This window comes from Aptenodytes patagonicus, chromosome 1, assembly GCF_965638725.1.
Source record: "Aptenodytes patagonicus chromosome 1, bAptPat1.pri.cur, whole genome shotgun sequence".
Lineage (NCBI taxonomy): Eukaryota > Metazoa > Chordata > Aves > Sphenisciformes > Spheniscidae > Aptenodytes > Aptenodytes patagonicus.
In genome coordinates, this window is record NC_134949.1 from 109,183,868 (window position 1) to 109,201,807 (window position 17,940).

The window sequence follows — 17,940 nt, forward strand, 5'->3', positions numbered from 1 at the left end:
ACGACAGAATCTATGCTGTGCCATGTGTGTTAGCTGTGCTGTTAAATTCTTCCTTTAAGTACGTTTGATAAGGCACTACTTTTCTTTCAGCAATCTCCTCAGATTTCGCAGTGGTTGGAAAGAATGGTATTCTGTTTCCTCATTTTCTATCCTCGTTACAAGTGTTCAAACACATTTCAAATTATTCCAGCCTAAAATTCCTGTCTCCTTCAACACTATTCTGATTTTCATCAGAACTCTAAAGATGCTTCTAGAATGGACTGGGTTCCTTGGACAATCAACGGCAATCTGCTTTATTTACCAATTTTATATCACAGCTCTGGTTGTGTACATTGAACTGTGGTAGAGAATACTAAAGGAAGAGTAATGGATTCTGTAATTAATGCTGTAATTTTGCTTGAGGCAGTTTATTGAGCTAACAAAATCCACAATGTCAGACAAATATGAGACAAAGCAGATAAAAGTTGGTTTGTTTTTCTTTTTTAAAGCTACACAGGAAAAGTGGATTTTGAATCATTTATTGACCTGGTCTTATAGCAGGATGAATAGAGATGACATGAATAAATACCAATACCTTATCCTTTTTATTCATCTATTCTATAATGGGCACCTCAGTTGGCTGTGGTAGATGTGACTAAGCCTTCTATTATGGAAATCTCTCTTCACCCATTCACCAAAAAGGATTTTAAACTATCCCAGCATTTATGAGAATATGGACTAGAAAACTAAGTTTTAAGTAAAGACCATACAAAGTGAAAGAGAAGACAGAAAAATAAATAAATAGCTTTTATATGCAATTCTTTCCTATCTCATTGCATCCTCAAAGGCAAATCCTTGCTTTCAGCTTCGGTTTTAGTCACCCGATGACTTCAGTTACAACAGACTTTGCCCAACTCCCCCCAGTCCCTGTGAAGTTCTCCTCATCCCCTTTGAAGCCTATGTTCTCCCTGCTCCTCACTGCACACTCTCAGCATCCTTGCCTCAGCTACAGGTTCCCAGTTTCCCAACTGAGACTCCTTCAGTTGCTACATCCCAACCCTTCCTCACCAGAAGCTCCATATATATGCATAACTACTCCACTCCAGTAATTTACAATCAATTCCTTATCTACGTACTACCCCTGATTCATTTAACGATTAAATATGAGAAACTTTACAAACATGAATTAAAAAATATCGTTCTAAATAATGTATAGTTTTGACAATTGGACCAAATTACATCAAAGTCCTTTTAAATACCTTTAACTTCTTTGTCGTTCTTGAACCATCTGATATCCGCTGCTGGTTTACTACCAGACGTCTTGCAAGTTAGCTGCATCCTCTCTCCCTCCATAACTGGTGAGGTAAATCCAGTAATTTGTGGCTTCTCGGGAACACCTAACAAGCAAACAAGCAAAATGTCTCTGATAGTGTCAGCTGCTGCCATGAATATATGACCAACTTAAAGTTCACTTCTTCATATGCGCTAAATTCTGGAAACAGAATAATTAGTTCCTTGCCTTCTATCAAAATTGAATGTCAGTGAATCCTGTTTCCTATTGCAAACAAACTGTCGATCTGAACTGTAGTTGACTCTAAAGAATTAAAGAAAACAGAAATTATCTAGTTTTCTAAGGGAAACATTGTATTTTAAAAACTATCTTATCTACGTATATTCTGCATGCAGGTCTAGTCTGACTTGCTATTATAAGGTTTAAACTGGTCTGCACAGCAAGCAGGATGACAAAGTATATTAGAAGTTCAGCTGTGAAAATAAAATGTAACTGGCAACAAAAAGCTGAACTGATCTAAGTTCAGAACAGATGTTTAAGCATGAATTATGAAGATTTTAATACAAAATCCAGGGAAAAGGGAGGATGAAAATAAATATAGGAGTTACTTTATCTTCAGAGAACACATAACCAAAAAACCAACAGGTATAATCACAATTCCTTTGGCTATGGAGAATTCTTCAGCTGAATCCAAGTTCTTTGGAGGAGGTCGTATGATCATGACATACTATACACATAATACTAAATTTGGAAATAGTTGTTTTTCAATGAACCATGGAAGATTAAAAAAAATGATGAAGAGAATTGGGAAAAAATTTGATCACTACATGTATAAATCCATTTGACTTCTGAAAACACAAGAATAACTTATTTTAAAGTGATACTGATGACCATAATTTTAAAATCTCTGAAAATGTCATTGTTATAACTTGCATCTGCAGCGCTTTGACGCATTCATATTTGTGGCTAGATAAAGGGATCAGTCACAATAATTGATCCTGTGCCCTGTATTTCACAATTTGGTTTGTTTACATCTCTTTTCCAAAATGACAGATTATGTACATAAAAACCAAGCAGCAGTACCTATCGCATATCACATTTCTGTAATAAATCTACCCCTCTCTTTCAGGACAGAAAATGGTGTCTACTATAATACCTTGACACTTAAATCTTCCAATCCATAACAGAGCAGTCAATAAAGAGATTATTAGTACATAAAAGGATAGTTTATCTGATTAAAAGATGTAATACATTTCAATGGAAAATATCCCCTTCTCAGATAGAAAGTGTTCCAAGAGTTTAAAATGTTACTTTGAAATAGAAAATTACAAATATAAAATGAAAAAAGGCATCTTAAACCTTGCAGTTTTCTTTCTTGGAAGGTAAGTAGCTGATGTTGGGACAATTGCATTAAACCCTTCCCCAAAATGAAGGTAAAGCTAAAAGGACTGCGAAAGATCAAGTTACTTTGGTAAATAAATATTGGTTAGATATTTTTTGTCTTTGTAACACCTTTCTATGTCTTTCTGCCATTTAAAAGGTTGAACTGGTCTACTTATCTATTGTTTAGATCATGAGATGCCTCTCTACAGAAAAGAAGATTAACCGTAGGCAGTTGTTATTCCAGAATATTCTGCTTTGAGTGGGTATTTTTTGTCCTTAACGGCAAACTTGTGATGATTTTTGTAAAATAGTCTCACAGGGACTGAAAGGGAGACGTATTTCATATCCTATGCACAAAACCAATTCCCTGGCTGGATTAATGTGAATATCACTGGCGCAGAGAACATCTTACATTAGTCCTATTAAATTCAGCTGTCTGCCTGTCTACGTATAAAAATAAAACAAAAAGAAAGAAAGAGTCAAGTTCAGGGACAGAAAAAGGAGAAAAGAATAAAAATCAATCTCTAAAATCATATAACCTCTTAGGTACGCAGGTGTGTTTCAATGAACTATAGCAATTTCAGCTGATTGGGCTACTGACATTCATAGAATCATATAAAGCTTCGAGCAGAAACTTTTTTCCTGGGCATCTCTCAAAATCTATTGCTTTTCTATGAGTATCTATAACCTTTGGGGAAAACAGCGGAGCATTTAGAGGATAAAGCATAAAAAAAGCAGCAAACCCAGTGAAAATATGCACTTTATAGACAAAAAAGAAAGCAGAATGAGCCAAGAAAATGCACAGCTAAGAAAAAACGATAAAACTCTAAAGCCCGTTTTGATTTCATGCTTTCTGATTTTCCCCCCTTTGCCCTATACAATACATTGTTAGGAGATGAACACGTACACCTTCTTTGCACTTCTGGTGCTTGGGATGTAGAGGTTATGTCCATTTTATGGAGCACTCATACCGTGGTATTTGTGTGCTCCCTAATTCATATCCCGCCACGGCACAAATAGTAAGAGGCATGTTATTTTTCAGCACAGCAATATGAAACGATAAACTTCAGGGAAACAAGATCAGACATTTACATGTATCTTCTGCCAAGCTTTAGAAAAGTTCATTCTTATCATAATTTGCCAAAGCCTGAGAAGTTTAACATTTGCTTCTTTATGCTCAGCTATTTATACTTACCGAGAACGGTAAGAAAAGCCTTGGAAGTTTTGACAGGCATAGTAAATAAAGAGCAGGTGTACTGCCCTTCATCTGACAGAGACACATCACTGACACTGATACTCAGTTCATGCCACGAAGCTCGGACCAGCTCAATTCTGTTATCCCTCAGAGCTGAAAAACAAAAATTCATGTTATAAGGTAGGCAACAGCACATTAACAAAGCGTGGTGTGTTATACAAGAGGCTCTATGAAGTAGCCTAGTGAAATCATGCCCTAGAATACAGGGATATGGACACAGTTACCTTTATGCATAGTCATTTGTTTTCTCTACGGAATAAAGCACAAGAGTCCACCAAGTTTCCGAATAGTGTACTGAGTGACTTGTAATGTATATAAACCTAGAAACTAAGGGACTTTAGTTTGCTTTGATCTTCCTCTGAAAAAACCAGCATTGACTCTGATTTCTGCCCCCAACATCTTTGTTCAGTGCCTAAAACAACTCCTTCCTAAAAGCTGGGGTTTTTTTCATCTATTTACAAATGTGGGTGAATATTGAGAATTCTGTTTCATCTACTAACAAACTATATTTTCAATGAAGAAATCTAGTGTTGTGTATCTTGCCTACAGATTTTTCTCACGTCCGTTACTACTCATATTGAACTGGAACATCGGATTTCTTGAACGCTGTAAGGGTATTTCTTATTATGAATATATTGAAAGTTCCACTTCTACGTGCATATGTAATACATTTAAAGATTTTAGGTAATTAAGTATAGTGCCTTCACTTTTTTGATTATGACTAAAAATCTAATCTTATATCAGAAAATCCTTCCTAACAAAATTTTGTTTGCATGAAACCACTGAGGGAAGAGGAGCAGGGAGATTTACTTAAATTCAAAGTGTCACTTTAGCTAATGCTTTAAAATTTTGAATATTTTAAAGCCTATATTTAGATCAACCCACACTTTCTATTTAAAAACAGTCGAAACATTCCCAAACATTCCATTTCTCTGGAGTAAAGCTGTTTTGGGAATCTACATATATCAATCGAGTCTTTCCACAGCATAGAAATGCTAGTATCAGAAGTAAGTAAATACCGTGATTCTCCTAAGCAAACAACACAAAAGCCTATATAACTCAGAAAGTTTTGCTGTATACCTCAGATTCAAATCTTTGACCTGGCAGTATTTGAATCTTCAGTGAGTCTATTTTTATAGCAAGCCTCTGACAGTCAAAAGTAAAATGGGACTGCTATAATTACTGGGAGAGCTATGCTTTGATTTGTGAGAAGAACCAAGATGTTCAAGTCCCTAATGCTGTTCTCACTCACCTCTTTCTAAAGTCCTCAAAGGCTCTTATATTTGTTTCTCTTTACATTTATATCTTCTAGTGATAAAAATGAGCTTTACTGTGGTTCTTTTGCTACTAAATCTAGATGTTTCTGCCCCATTGCAAGGCTCTCCAAGTGCTGTCAATACAGGAAGATTTACACCAAAATAAGCAGCTACAATGAAGATTCAGCAAAAACGTCACTTGAATTTGTTGTCTTCTAAGGCTACCATTCAGGTTTCTTTACAATGACTTCAAGCTGAATTTATTGGTTATTTCAGGGTAGGCCAGCTAAAGCTTGACTTAGTCTCTGCAGGGTCTGATGACTGAAAGGTGACAGCTTAAGCAGACCTAACGTATAAGCTTGCCATGAGCTGCTCCAAGGCACATCAAAGCGACTGAGATTGTGTGGAATGGACACATTCCAAACATAACTGAGAAATCTTCTGGCCAGCCACAGCAAGAAATAAATAATTATGTACTATATAATATGAAATGCATATAATGATGGAAAATAGGTGCGACATTAAAGCAAACAAGCAAGCAAAACAAAAGCCACAAAATGAAAAGCTGTGTATATACCAATATGCTGACATAACAGTCAAGAAAAACAAGCTCAAGAAAACAAAAAGTACATAGAAGCAAGCTTCTACCAACCCAGAATAGCAGGCAAAGCTGATGACTGTGGCTTTAGTAGCCAAAAGTCCTCACAACAGTGAAGCTGTTGCTATCTTTGAGGAAGTAGATGGAGACTCAGAATTCATTTCTCAGCATTTCAATTCTAGTCAGATGCAAAGTGAGCAGACATAAGAATGGTAGTTTATTTCACATTACTGACCTTTCAGAAAAAAATATTTTCAAAATGACCCAGTGCTTCCAAATGGTTTGATTACCACCACACCCATATATATAATTTGGAAAACAGCATAGGAAATACAAAAAAACCCCAACAAAAAACACCTCAGCACCCTGTAATTTGAAAGTGGTGATTTTTGCCTCCCCAAAACAAAAATTACATAAAAAATAATGCAGTATATCATCTTACATCATATTTTAATTTGTTATAATTTTCAGTTGCTACTGCCTCATGATAAAGATTTATGTAGCTGTTGAAATATTTTCCTATAGATGGGGCAATGTGCAGAATTTCATGCACGAAAAAGAACTGTAATGAATTCCACTAGAGCACAAATGGTCTACAGATGATGCCAATAGCACACCATTTCGATCCTACCGGTAGAGAAAAAACAATTGAAATACAAACCAACTGCATCAGCTACATTTCTACTGCTCCCCTCCCTCATTTCCTCCCCCTCCACACCTTTTTTAACCTTTGTACAACATAAAACCCTCAGCTCAGCCACTTTTTCTGGAAAACTGGTAGAAACAACCACTGATCAAGAATGAGATCAGATGTTCCATGTTTCAGCCTGGAGTGAATTTTTATTGAAAGAACAGAAAGAGAGTTTTGTAATGGAAATACCAACACAGAGCCTTTGCAAAAAATGCTGCAAATAGCACCGACATAATACTCCTTCGCAGGAAAGCTGTTTGTCAGAAGCATTTTTATAAGTGTTAAGTCTGAATGCAATTAATTATGTGCCATCAATTTCAAACCTAAACATCTGTAAGCTTTCCTGTCTACGCAGATTGGAGAGCAAACCAATGAGAAAACTCTACCACTATTGCTTAGGCAAGGCTAGCACTTACGCAGAGTCTTTTTAGAATCTTATTTTCAAACTTTATTTCTACATCTATGTCTATATCCTTATCTATATCTGTTTAGAAAGACACCAATTCCTCCTATGAAGCTGACAGCTGTGATGGATGCCAGAACTGGTTTGTTTCCATTTTCTGTTAGGTATATTCTGCTAAAAGGGTGAAGCTGGATCAGAGAAAAAGGGGCTGCTGAACTGTCTAGTCCCGGCTCCCTCACCCTGGGGCAGGGGGAACTCTCTGGGAGAGGGTGACTGCTCTCTCAGACAGCAAATGAACAGTCGGCGGCATTGGAGAAGCCAGGAGTACTTCTAGCCAGCTAGCAATCTCCAGCCACGGAGACTGACTGGAGCAGGGGTCTTGCGCGTGGCAGACAGTAAACCCTTGCCAAGCCTCATTGATGGAGCAAAGAAGCCCGTGGAGCCTGAACAAAAGCCAGCTACTGAAAGGTATCAACTGGCAAGCAAAAGCTTGAAGGAGAAGACATATTCCTCAAGGAGCTGGTGGAAAGGAAGGAGATTTATTTACAGTACTCTGTATTTTATCCCTTTCAGCAGATCTGAGTTCTACCTGTTTAAAGAGGGACCTCATCTAGCTTATTATTCTCTATTTAAAGGACATGAGCTTCAAAAGCTTTCTGTAGGCTTTTTGATTGCTCTTTCTTTGAAGTAAGAATTGCCCCGAACAGGACAATTTTAGCACAAGGTTCAAGCCAACTCGAGGCTCTACCATAGTAGTTTAAATAAAGTACCATAAAGTCAAATACAAAATCTTCTCTCTTATTTAATTAACAGCTGAAAACAAAAGGTAGGACATGTATGGGGGCATTCTGCATTAATTTGGAGTTTGGTACACACTAATAAACAGATTTCCTATATACTGAAATGTCCAATGTCCATGCATTGTTCAATACAAACGGCAATAAATAATTCCAGCCCCCCACGAAAGTTAACAGGAAACAGCAGGCTTCTCTTTAAAGTGTCTCATACTAAAATACAGCTGCTGTATTGTACTCAGGTGACAGTATTTATTCCTCCACTTTTTAAGAAGGTTATACTAATAGCTCCATTTGTATTCCACAGGTAGTTTCTGAATACTATTTATTAGTTGTATTGTGGTAGTGACTAGACAGCCCAGGTGAGCACAGAAAAGAAAGCTTTGTCCTTAAAGACTGTACAAGCTCTGTCCTCACTTGACTTGTGTGGTTTCCTAGCCTTGCTCCTACCTCTGACTGCTCTTTCAGAGCCTTCTCTGGAAGCTCTTCTTTTTTTCCATTTCACTTTGTTAGCAGCTTAAGAGCTTTTTGGCCTCTTCCAGGGGATTTTCACCTACATTCCTGAATCATTACCTTATCAATAGTTTGCATACCTACATTTTTGCATGATACAGAGATACTAGAAAAGGGTAAATAAGCAGAATATGTATTTGACTTCTGGGAAATACACCTGTGCAAAACAGTAACAAAGAATACCACCACTGACGTCTCTTTCCTGGATTCTTATCATAGAATCGTTTATGTTGGAAAAGACCTTTAAGATCATCAAGTCCAACTGTAAACCTAACACTGCCAAGTCCACCACTAAACCATGTCCCTAAGTGCCACATCTACATGTCTTTTAAATACTTCCAGGGATGGGGACTCAACCACTTCCCTGGGCAGCCTGTTCCAATGCTTGACAACCCTTTCAGGGTGAAGAAGTGTTTCCTCACATCCAATCTAAACCTGCCCTGGCGCAACTTGAGGCCGTTTCCTCTCATCCTATCGCTTGGTACTTGGGAGAAGAGACCGACACCCCCCTCGCTACAACCTCCTTTCAGGTAGTTGTAGAGAGCGATGAGGTCTCCCCTCAGCCTCCTTTTCTCCAGGCTAAACAACCCCAGTTCCCTCAGCCGCTCCTCAGAAGACTTGTTCTCCAGACCCTTCACCAGCCTCGTTGCCCTTCTCTGGACATGCTCCAGCACCTCAGTGTCTTTCTTGTAGTGAGGGGCCCAGTGTTCAGTATTCAAGGTGCGGCCTCACCAGTGCTGAGTACAGGGGGATGATCACTTCCCTAGCCCTTATGTTGCAAGCACTTATAAAAAATATAAAATGCAACAAGAAATATAATTGCATAGTAAATTCCAATATGCCCTAAGTACATTATTTCAGTTTTCTGTAATTCCCAGGCACATATGATGTAGTTAATTTGCAAGATATGAAACAATTATGCATAAAATACTTGTTCCTAAGCAGACACACTTCATTTATTTTACCTGTCATTCTCTTTTTCTGTGGAAAATATTTCCTTTCAGAATGTTTTCTGACACAGAAACAAGCAACCTTGATAATTTGCATAGTTTAGATTGTTATGAGTAAAAGATACAGTCACATATTTCCGCTGCATTAATTAGCAATTGTTGAGACTGACAACCATTGCAATAAACTGGTCTCCTTGTTCACAATCACAAAAAGCTGTACTTTATTTTTTGCACAAAAGAATAGAATGATCATATGTAGTCCTGTAGTGAAATCTTGCAATAGGAATTATATCAGAGAAAAGAAACTTAGAAATTCACACTGTTGTGGAAACGAAATCCACATTTCATACTGGGCAGAAAATGCAGTCGGACCTGTTAGGTGTAGTAGCCAGAGAGCAGCATCTCTAATCTTATTTCTCTAAAATGACTACACCTTACTAGTATTTGGTGTCATATATTTGAAGAATGGGTAAAACACAAACAACAAAAACCTGAATCCTCCAGAGTAATTTGCAGATGTTTTGACAATCCTAACTTGACATATGCTGCTATCCTGGGATTCACTCAACAAAATTTTCTTCCTTATGTTAGAGTTGTTCCCTCTGTCATGGGAATAATGTAACCATTAGTTGGAACCAGAAAGATTTCTGATACTCTACAGGTCATGCTAAACTCCGGAAATTTAATACTTATGAAACTGAAACAATCCCTCTGATTTTCAGGTTCCAACTTTCTGAATGCAGTGCCATCATCAAACCTGAAATAGATTTCAAGGGATTTATATTTTGTTTCTGGGTATACTTACATATACTTTAGATGGCCTATTGCTTTGTTCCCAACAAATTCAATGTACCAAGATGCCTATAGGGATGACTGGCAGCACTCGCCAGTAGTTGTGCATCAAAATCTGTCAGGCCACAGGCCACCACCACCACAAGGGAAAGAAAAAAGGAGACTGGAGGGGCGTAAATCATAGAATCATAGAATCATTGAGGTTGGAAAAGACCTCTAAGATCATCAAGTCCAACCATCGACCCAACACCACCACCCACTAAACCATGTCCCTAAGTGCCTCATCTACTCGCCTTTTAAATACCTCCAGGGATGGGGACTCAACCACTTCCCTGGGCAGCCTGTTCCAATGACTAACCACTCTTTCAGTAAAGAAATTTTTCCTCACGTCCAATCTAAACCTCCCCTGGTGCAACTTGAGGCCATCTCCTCTCGTCCTATCGCTAGTTACTTGGGAGAAGAGACCGACACCCACCTCGCTACAACCTCCTTTCAGGTAGTTGTAGAGAGCGATGAGGTCTCCCCTCAGCCTCCTCTTCTCCAGGCTAAACAACCCCAGTTCCCTCAGCCGCTCCTCATAAGACTTGTTCTCCAGACCCCTCACCAGCCTCGTTGCCCTTCTCTGGACACGCTGCAGCACCTCAACGTCCTTCTTGTAGTGAGGGGCCCAAAACTGAACACAGTATTCGAGGTGCGGCCTCACCAGGGCCGAGTACAGGGGCACGATCACTTCCCTGCTCCTGCTGGCCACACCATTTCTGATACAGGCCAGGATGCCATTGGCCTTCTTGGCCGCCTGGGCACACTGCCGGCTCACGTTCAGCCGGCTGTCGACCAACACCCCCACGTCCTTTTCTGCCAGGCAGCTTTCCAGCCACTCTTCCCCAAGCCTGTAGCGCTGCATGGGGTTGTTGTGGCCGAAGTGCAGGACCTGGCACTTGGCCTTGTTGAACCTCATACAGTTGGCCTCGGCCCATCGATCCAGCCTGTCCAGGCCCTCTGCAGAGCCTTCCTACCCTCCAGCAGATCAACGCTCCCGCCCAACTTGGTGTCATCTGCAAACTTACTGAGGGTGCACTCAATCCCCTCATCCAGATCATCGATAAAGATATTAAACAAGACCGGCCCCAAACTGGAGGCCATTCCCCAAAGCCCTGGGGAACACCGCTGTCCTGGTTTCAGCAGGGATAGAGTTAATTTCCTTCCTAGTAGCTGGTACAGTGCTGTGTTTTTGGATTTAGGGTGAGAACAATGTTGATAACACACCGATGTTTTAGTTGTTGCTAGGTAGTGTTTACACTAGTCAAGGACTTTTCAGCTTCCCATGCTCTACTGACTGAACAGGCTGGAGGTGCACAAGAAGCTGGGAGGGGGCACAGCCAGGACAGCTGACCGAGAACTGGCCAAAGGGATATTCCATACCATGTGACGTCATGCTCAGTATATAAAGCTGGGGGAAGAAGAAGGAAGGGGGGGACGTTTGGAGTGATGGCGTTTGTCTTCCCAAGTAACCGTTACGCGTGATGGAGCCCTGCTTTCCTGGAGATGGCTGAACACCTGCCTGCCCATGGGAAGTAGTGAATGAATTCCTTGTTCTGCTTTGCTTGCGTGCGTGGCTTCTGCTTTACCTATTAAACTGCCTTTATCTCAACCCATGAGTTTTCTCACTTTTACCCTTCCGATTCTCTCCCCCATCCCACCGGGGGGGAGTGAGCGAGCGGCTGCGTGGTGCTTAGTTGCCGGCTGAGGTTAAACCACGACAACCGCTCGTGACCGGCTGCCAACTGGATGTAACTCCATTCACCACAACTCTCTGGGCCCGGCTGTCCAGCCAGTTTTTGACCCAGTGCAGAGTACACCTGTCTAAGCCATGAGCCGCCAGCTTCTCTAGGAGAATGCTGTGGGAGACAGTGTCAAAGGCCTTGCTGAAGTCCAGGTAGACCACATCCACAGCCTTTCCCTCATCCACTAGGCGGGTCACCTGGTCATAGAAGGAGATCAGGTTGGTCAGAGCAGGACCTGCCTCTCATGAACCCGTGCTGGCTGGGCCTGATCCCCTGGTTGTCCCGCTCATGCCTTGTGAGCGCCCTCAAGATCAACATCAAACTATTATTGTTATTCTGTGTCTAGTTTTCTCAGCCTTCATACTCCTTTTCAAAACATTTCAATTTCCTTTAAAAAAATCATGTACTTATTAATCTGTTGCTTTATTAACAGTTTGCCCATTTCCAAATGATACGCCGTTATTCTAGTGATGCCTTACCTATCTAGTAGGTACCTGCATGGTATCTGAACTCCTAATATTTTAAAACTTCTCAATTATTTGTATGCAGAAAGCAAATCCCTTTTCTTCCTTTTTCATCTCCAGTCATGCAATTTGATTACTTTCATACAAGGAGGGATACAAAGCTAGGGTGGCACTGTGGTTATTTAGAAATCACATTTTCTATTTCTGCTTCTGGATGTGGTGAGGCCATTTTTACCTCTCACTGGAAATGAACTCCATAGCATTGCTTCTGTCTATCACTTTTCACTATCATCAAAACTATCACTTTTGCTCTTATTACTAGCTGGTCACGATTCCAACAGAGTCCAAAGGTCAGAAAGATAGATGATCTCTTAATTAGTCTAGTCATGACAGATTTCAGTACTGGGACAGAAACGTTGAAATTGAGTAGACTTTCACAGATAATGCTAACGTAGAGAGGAAAGCACTTGGTAATGCATTAGAAGTTTCTATACAACCTATTAGTTTGGCTGACGTATGTACCGTTGGAGTCCTTTAAAGGTGACATCATTTCTAAGTAAAACTAGCGGAAATAACAAAAACTGAAGGTCACAATACTGTGGAGAGATCTTTGGCTAATTGGCTGTGGAACGGTATTCTGGCCACTTTGCAGATACATGATGATTTTTTTCCCCATTAGGAAAGTGATTAGTAACACAGATGACATTCCAAACAGCGTCTTTCACAGTTTTGTGTCACTTAGATGCTGTGGATACTTTAACTTCACTGAATTTTCCAACCCATTCATGTACTTTCTGAATAAATTCAGGGCATCACTGAGTTTCGCAGAGGGTGCTAAGTAAGGTTTTTGAAATGGAAGAACAACACAACAATCCTTGGAGATTAGTTTTACTTTCATTCCAGAGCATTTCTATTTCTCTTTGAACCCTTCTAAAGTACTTGGTAATCAAAAGGAAGAAATAACGGGGTCAATAGGAATATACTTCTTCTACCTCTAATCATCTGGTCACCTTCTTTATGCTCTGGCTTGCAATCTAATAAGAAAAGTCTAGATTGTTTTCAACTGAGAAATACTGCTGAAATATTTGATTAGCTTATTTAGAGAACGATGTTCAACAGCAAGCTGCTTTCTCCTTTTTATATTTTTCACATTTTTTTCATGTTGGATAATGCATATGTCAGGGAGTACAGCAAACTCCCTTCATTAGAAGAGGTGCCGACAGTCTCACTAACAGAGGCATCTTCTCTGTGCTTGCTTACTGCCTTGAAAAGGCCAAAGAACTGGGGACCCGGAACCTGTCTGTACGATGTTATCTATTATCAGGGCAGGCTGTATTTAAAGAACAGCCTTAGATGCTCATGAGGAAAACGCAAACAGCAAGGTAATTTCTTCAGTGAAATGACAACAGTTCTCTGTTTCCTGCAGTCTGGAGAAAACAAAAACAGTTTAAGGTGACTTACAGCGACTTACGATCTTGAACACATCTGCTAAGTGAGGTTTCTCCAGCTGTTGCCAACTGACAAAAGAAGGCCAGGACGATTATATGCTCTTCATGAATGGAATAAATACGGTAAAACCTTCCTGCATGCCAGATTTTCTGCACTGAGCTACAATTTCTCTCACAATAATTTTCTGTATTCTCTTCAGTTTCTCTCTTTCAGAGCATTCAAGAAACACGGCAATACGCAAAAAGAGAAGAAGAACTTGCCTTCTAGGGTGTTTATAATGCCTATTTCTGGTATTAAAGAGACACTGCACTTATGTTCTACTTGTCTTTTGAGAATCATAAGGACGACATTTATTGTCTTAGAAGGTCTGAGGGCTGCCTCACTTTCACATAAGAAATTTAAGTTTCAAATCCTTCCAAAACATACAAGTTTTGAACTATGAAGATGCTTTGTTGTTTTATCATGTTGGAATACTGTTTAACTGAACCTCTAAAAAATAAAACAAAAATCACATTAGTCAGGATGAAATGTCGTCTTACAAGGTCTACTCATCTGGTTCCTTCTGCAATGGGGAATTGCAAGATTTCCTATTATACTAATGCAACTGGACATGTGCCACAGCACAGTAGCCTAGAAAATCTTTAAAAATCATACTTCTCAAATATGCAGCTGCAAAAATTAAAATTGCAAAATTATCTGGCAAGGTTAGAGATGGGCAGAATTAGAATAAATGAGACTGAACAGATACAAGTAATTAGTAGAAATTATAAACTTATATACCAAGTTGGAGACTGCTATTTTGAAAGCCGTAATGCAGGAAAAAAGCCCTGAGGATTACAGAGGAAATTATTTAACTATATGTTCAAATGCAGCACCACTCTAAAAAGATGAATCCTATCTGGGTTGTACTGATCCTGGCAATTATGGTAAAAGGAAAAAATAATGCTACAATATTCCAAAACTGCATATATCATACTATGTCATATATTGTAAATTACAGATAGAAACAGGCTTTCAGTTGGGGAGGTAATTTCTGAAGGTCTGCCGATGGAATACTACTGCATAAGTATACTACGAAAATGAAAATAATACAATGGAGAGCTGTAATAACAGCCCACACCTACCTAAGAAAATACTAATAGAAGTTAGAAAAGTATTTTTTTCCTATAATTTTGAGGGTAATACCGAAAACACAAAACAGTATGTTTCAGGCTAAGTGAGAGTTCATTGTAAGTGAGGAATATTAGATAATTACATTATTGAAGTAGAAGGGATAAATAAATACTAATCCTCTTGCAAACTAAAACAAGGTACACAGATTTCCAAGTTTGTTCTTCTGTGAAGACCAGACCAGGCAATTTTTCCTCATGCTACTCATGTTAATACTAATCAGTGTTAACAGTACTCAAATGATTCCTGACCAAGGCAGAGTTAAGCTTTTTTAGGTATTAAAAACTGCCTAGCCAAACAGCACAGAGCTCTACCAAGACAGTCTACATGTTTTAAAGAACATCAGTTACAGTATACTCACTTTTTCCTCTTCAAGAGACTGCCCTTTACGGTCACTGCTGGTGACCCTCATGCACTGGCTTTAGTCAGCTTTGGATGCAAGGAATCCTAAAGGATAGGGAACATAGAACAACTCGGCCAAATTTTACACTCTTAGCATTGCTGGAAATCCAATTTCTCCTCAAACCTGCCCATGTGCAATATGTTTTTCGTATGTGTCTGCAGCTGACCATGTCTTAAGGAAGCTGCAGAACTGAATTATACCTGTATTTCTCTAACCTTCTAGACAGTGACATTACAGGTCTGCTCATTCACCATCTGGACTTAATGATCCCATCATACTGAAAATGTTTTTAGTGGCATGAATGAGTAATACTCACAGTAGAGTCATGTTTATGGTATTTCTTCATATCTCTTGGGAAGTCAGAGTCTTCTAATTTCTAAAGAGTGCAGTCGTGTTCAAACATATTCTCTCAGCAGAATTTGGAGAGACTTTCTCACTTATTAATGATCTAAGAAAGATCTCTCTCTACGTGAGAATGCCCCTGTTCTTTCTGCACTTCTCCAGCATTCATGTAGATACATAAATTAACATCATTCTTCCTGTAGCAGATGAGTACATTGGCTAGAAATGCAGTAGGAATACGCATTCATCCTAACTACACTAAGAAGTCAGACTCCCTAAACTCCTGCTGCAGTCAGTGGAGCAAGATAGCTTCCTCCAGAGGCCAATTAAGAACAGGTCACTGCCTTGAAAATATTACAGAACCTGAACAAAACAGCAAAGAAATCATCAACGATCGATGAGTGTATTGCAATCAATCTAGCAATTGATTCCAGTACCAATGTAGAGTCAAATACTAATGTATATATCAATACTGAAGATATTAGTGGTGTTAGTGATGACTCGCAGATCTCACTATTGAGGGAATTGAAATATGGAACAAAGTATCAGGAGAGATCTGAGATGAGTCTAGTGCAATTCCAGAGAGGATTCTGAGAAAGCTCTTTGGTGGTTTTAACATTTTTTATCCTAGAGCCCTTTAAAGTTTTATGATGTCTCTCATATAGCCTAGCAGCAGACAATCTGCTTCTGAACTACAAGTACAGAGATGCTTCCTCTTTTGTGGGATTTGTCTTAGTTTTCCAGATGTGGTGCTGTGAAGGAAACTATTAGTGAGAAATGGTGATGGAAACATAATTAAGGGATTGGAGCATCTCTCATACAAGGAGAGGCTGAGAGACTTGGGATTGTTTAGCGTGAAGAAGCAAATCATGACCTTAATCCAAATTCAAAAGAAAAATTTGGCAGCAGAACTTTCTAGACCTCTAATTTTCCAAGGAACTGACTCTAACTGGACATAGTTGGAGAAGAAAGTTGGACTAGGTGACCTCCAGAGGTCCTTTCCAACATGAAACATTCTGTGACCTTGTGATTCTAGATGTTTTTGGGGTAAAGAATCTGCATATCACAAAATTCAGGAATGTGACCAATCCTGAAACACCAACAAAAAAACCCTTTGGTGGTTATTCACAAAGATTAATCTTCTTTAGCTTTTGCTAAGCGATTTTCTCCCTCATGGAGGCTTTGGATTTGAGTCCCTAAGAAGAGGCTGCCTGTCTCTCCCCTTTATAGTCAATGGAAAAAAAAATAGAGAGAAAGAGAAAAATTAGCTTTTCTAGGCTACACCTAGTTTGTGCAAATACACTTCTTGTGCAGCTATATTCCAAGAACATGGTGACATCACAAATGCAGCAATACAGTATTTGGAGTCGAGTGGTGGCCAGACATATTCATGAAGTACTACGGAATATCATTTGGAAAAATAAAACAAATATTTGACACACAACGGCATACTAAGTACTGATAGCTGCACTGAATAAAAACTCTACTATGGATAAATGCATTATTTAACAAACAATAGATACTGACAGTAATAGGTGTGTGGAATCATGCTACCATTGGTAGCATTTATTCCCAATATCTGAAATTTTCAGGGCTATTCATATACACCAGATATACCAAAAGAAACTTGTCCATGCTTAACATACACATCTAGACAAAAAACAGCTGAATGCATCCTGCCATTTTCATTTAAACATTTATTGCAGGCATTTTCTTTTTTAAGAGTGGGGAAAAATATTCTTCTGGTTGTTTCTTTGTGCAGTTCAAATTGTAGCAGTAGGTAAAGGATTGAAGACATTAATTTGAAAAGCAAATATATAGAGTAACTGCCATTTACAGCTACAAAGTAGAGAATGCTACTTACCCTTCACGCTTGCAACAGATGATTAATAATATTAGTTCTCATACTGCGCTTTTCTTAACTGGTGTAGTCTGAAGACTCACCAAGAAACCACCATAACTAACCTGTCTTCAGTTTATTACTTTTGAAGGACAGTTTTGTATATCATGATTGTCATATGAAAGGAAGCACTGAACATTTGAAAATTGTGAGGAGTTGTTCCAATGTTGACTGCTTTTTGTGGCTATTTTTAATAGACTGTAAATCACTTAAGTATTGGAGATACAGTCTAAGAAGAATTTCTGAATTTACTGTGTACTACTGAATGTATATATGTATTATATATATAATTATACATATATTATATGTATAATATATTATATATATTATACATAATGGTCCATTATGTATATAATGGACCAAGAGTGACTCCAATTCTGCTTCACAAGCTGGCTGAGACATGGCACAAGCAAAGGAGGTATTTGGCCTTCAGGGCAGTGAATGTTACTGTACTCTTTCTTGGGCTTGTCGACAAAGTGCCCGTCAAAGGACATTAATTGCACATTTGGATGATAATATGTTC

At 39.0% G+C, this 17,940-nt stretch overlaps 1 protein-coding gene across 3 annotated transcripts in view; it reads right to left on the reverse strand.

Annotated features, from left to right (window-relative positions):
- Positions 1-17,940, reverse strand: part of CADM2 (cell adhesion molecule 2) — a 691,310-nt gene that overhangs the window by 127,636 nt on the left and 545,734 nt on the right. For all 3 annotated transcript variants that reach the window (XM_076351761.1, XM_076351770.1, XM_076351754.1), the window contains 2 exons: positions 3,849-4,001; positions 1,239-1,376 (listed from right to left, as the gene is read on the reverse strand). In XM_076351761.1, the coding sequence (XP_076207876.1) occupies positions 1,239-1,376; positions 3,849-4,001 (291 nt within the window). The remainder of the gene's footprint in view (positions 1-1,238; positions 1,377-3,848; positions 4,002-17,940) is intronic.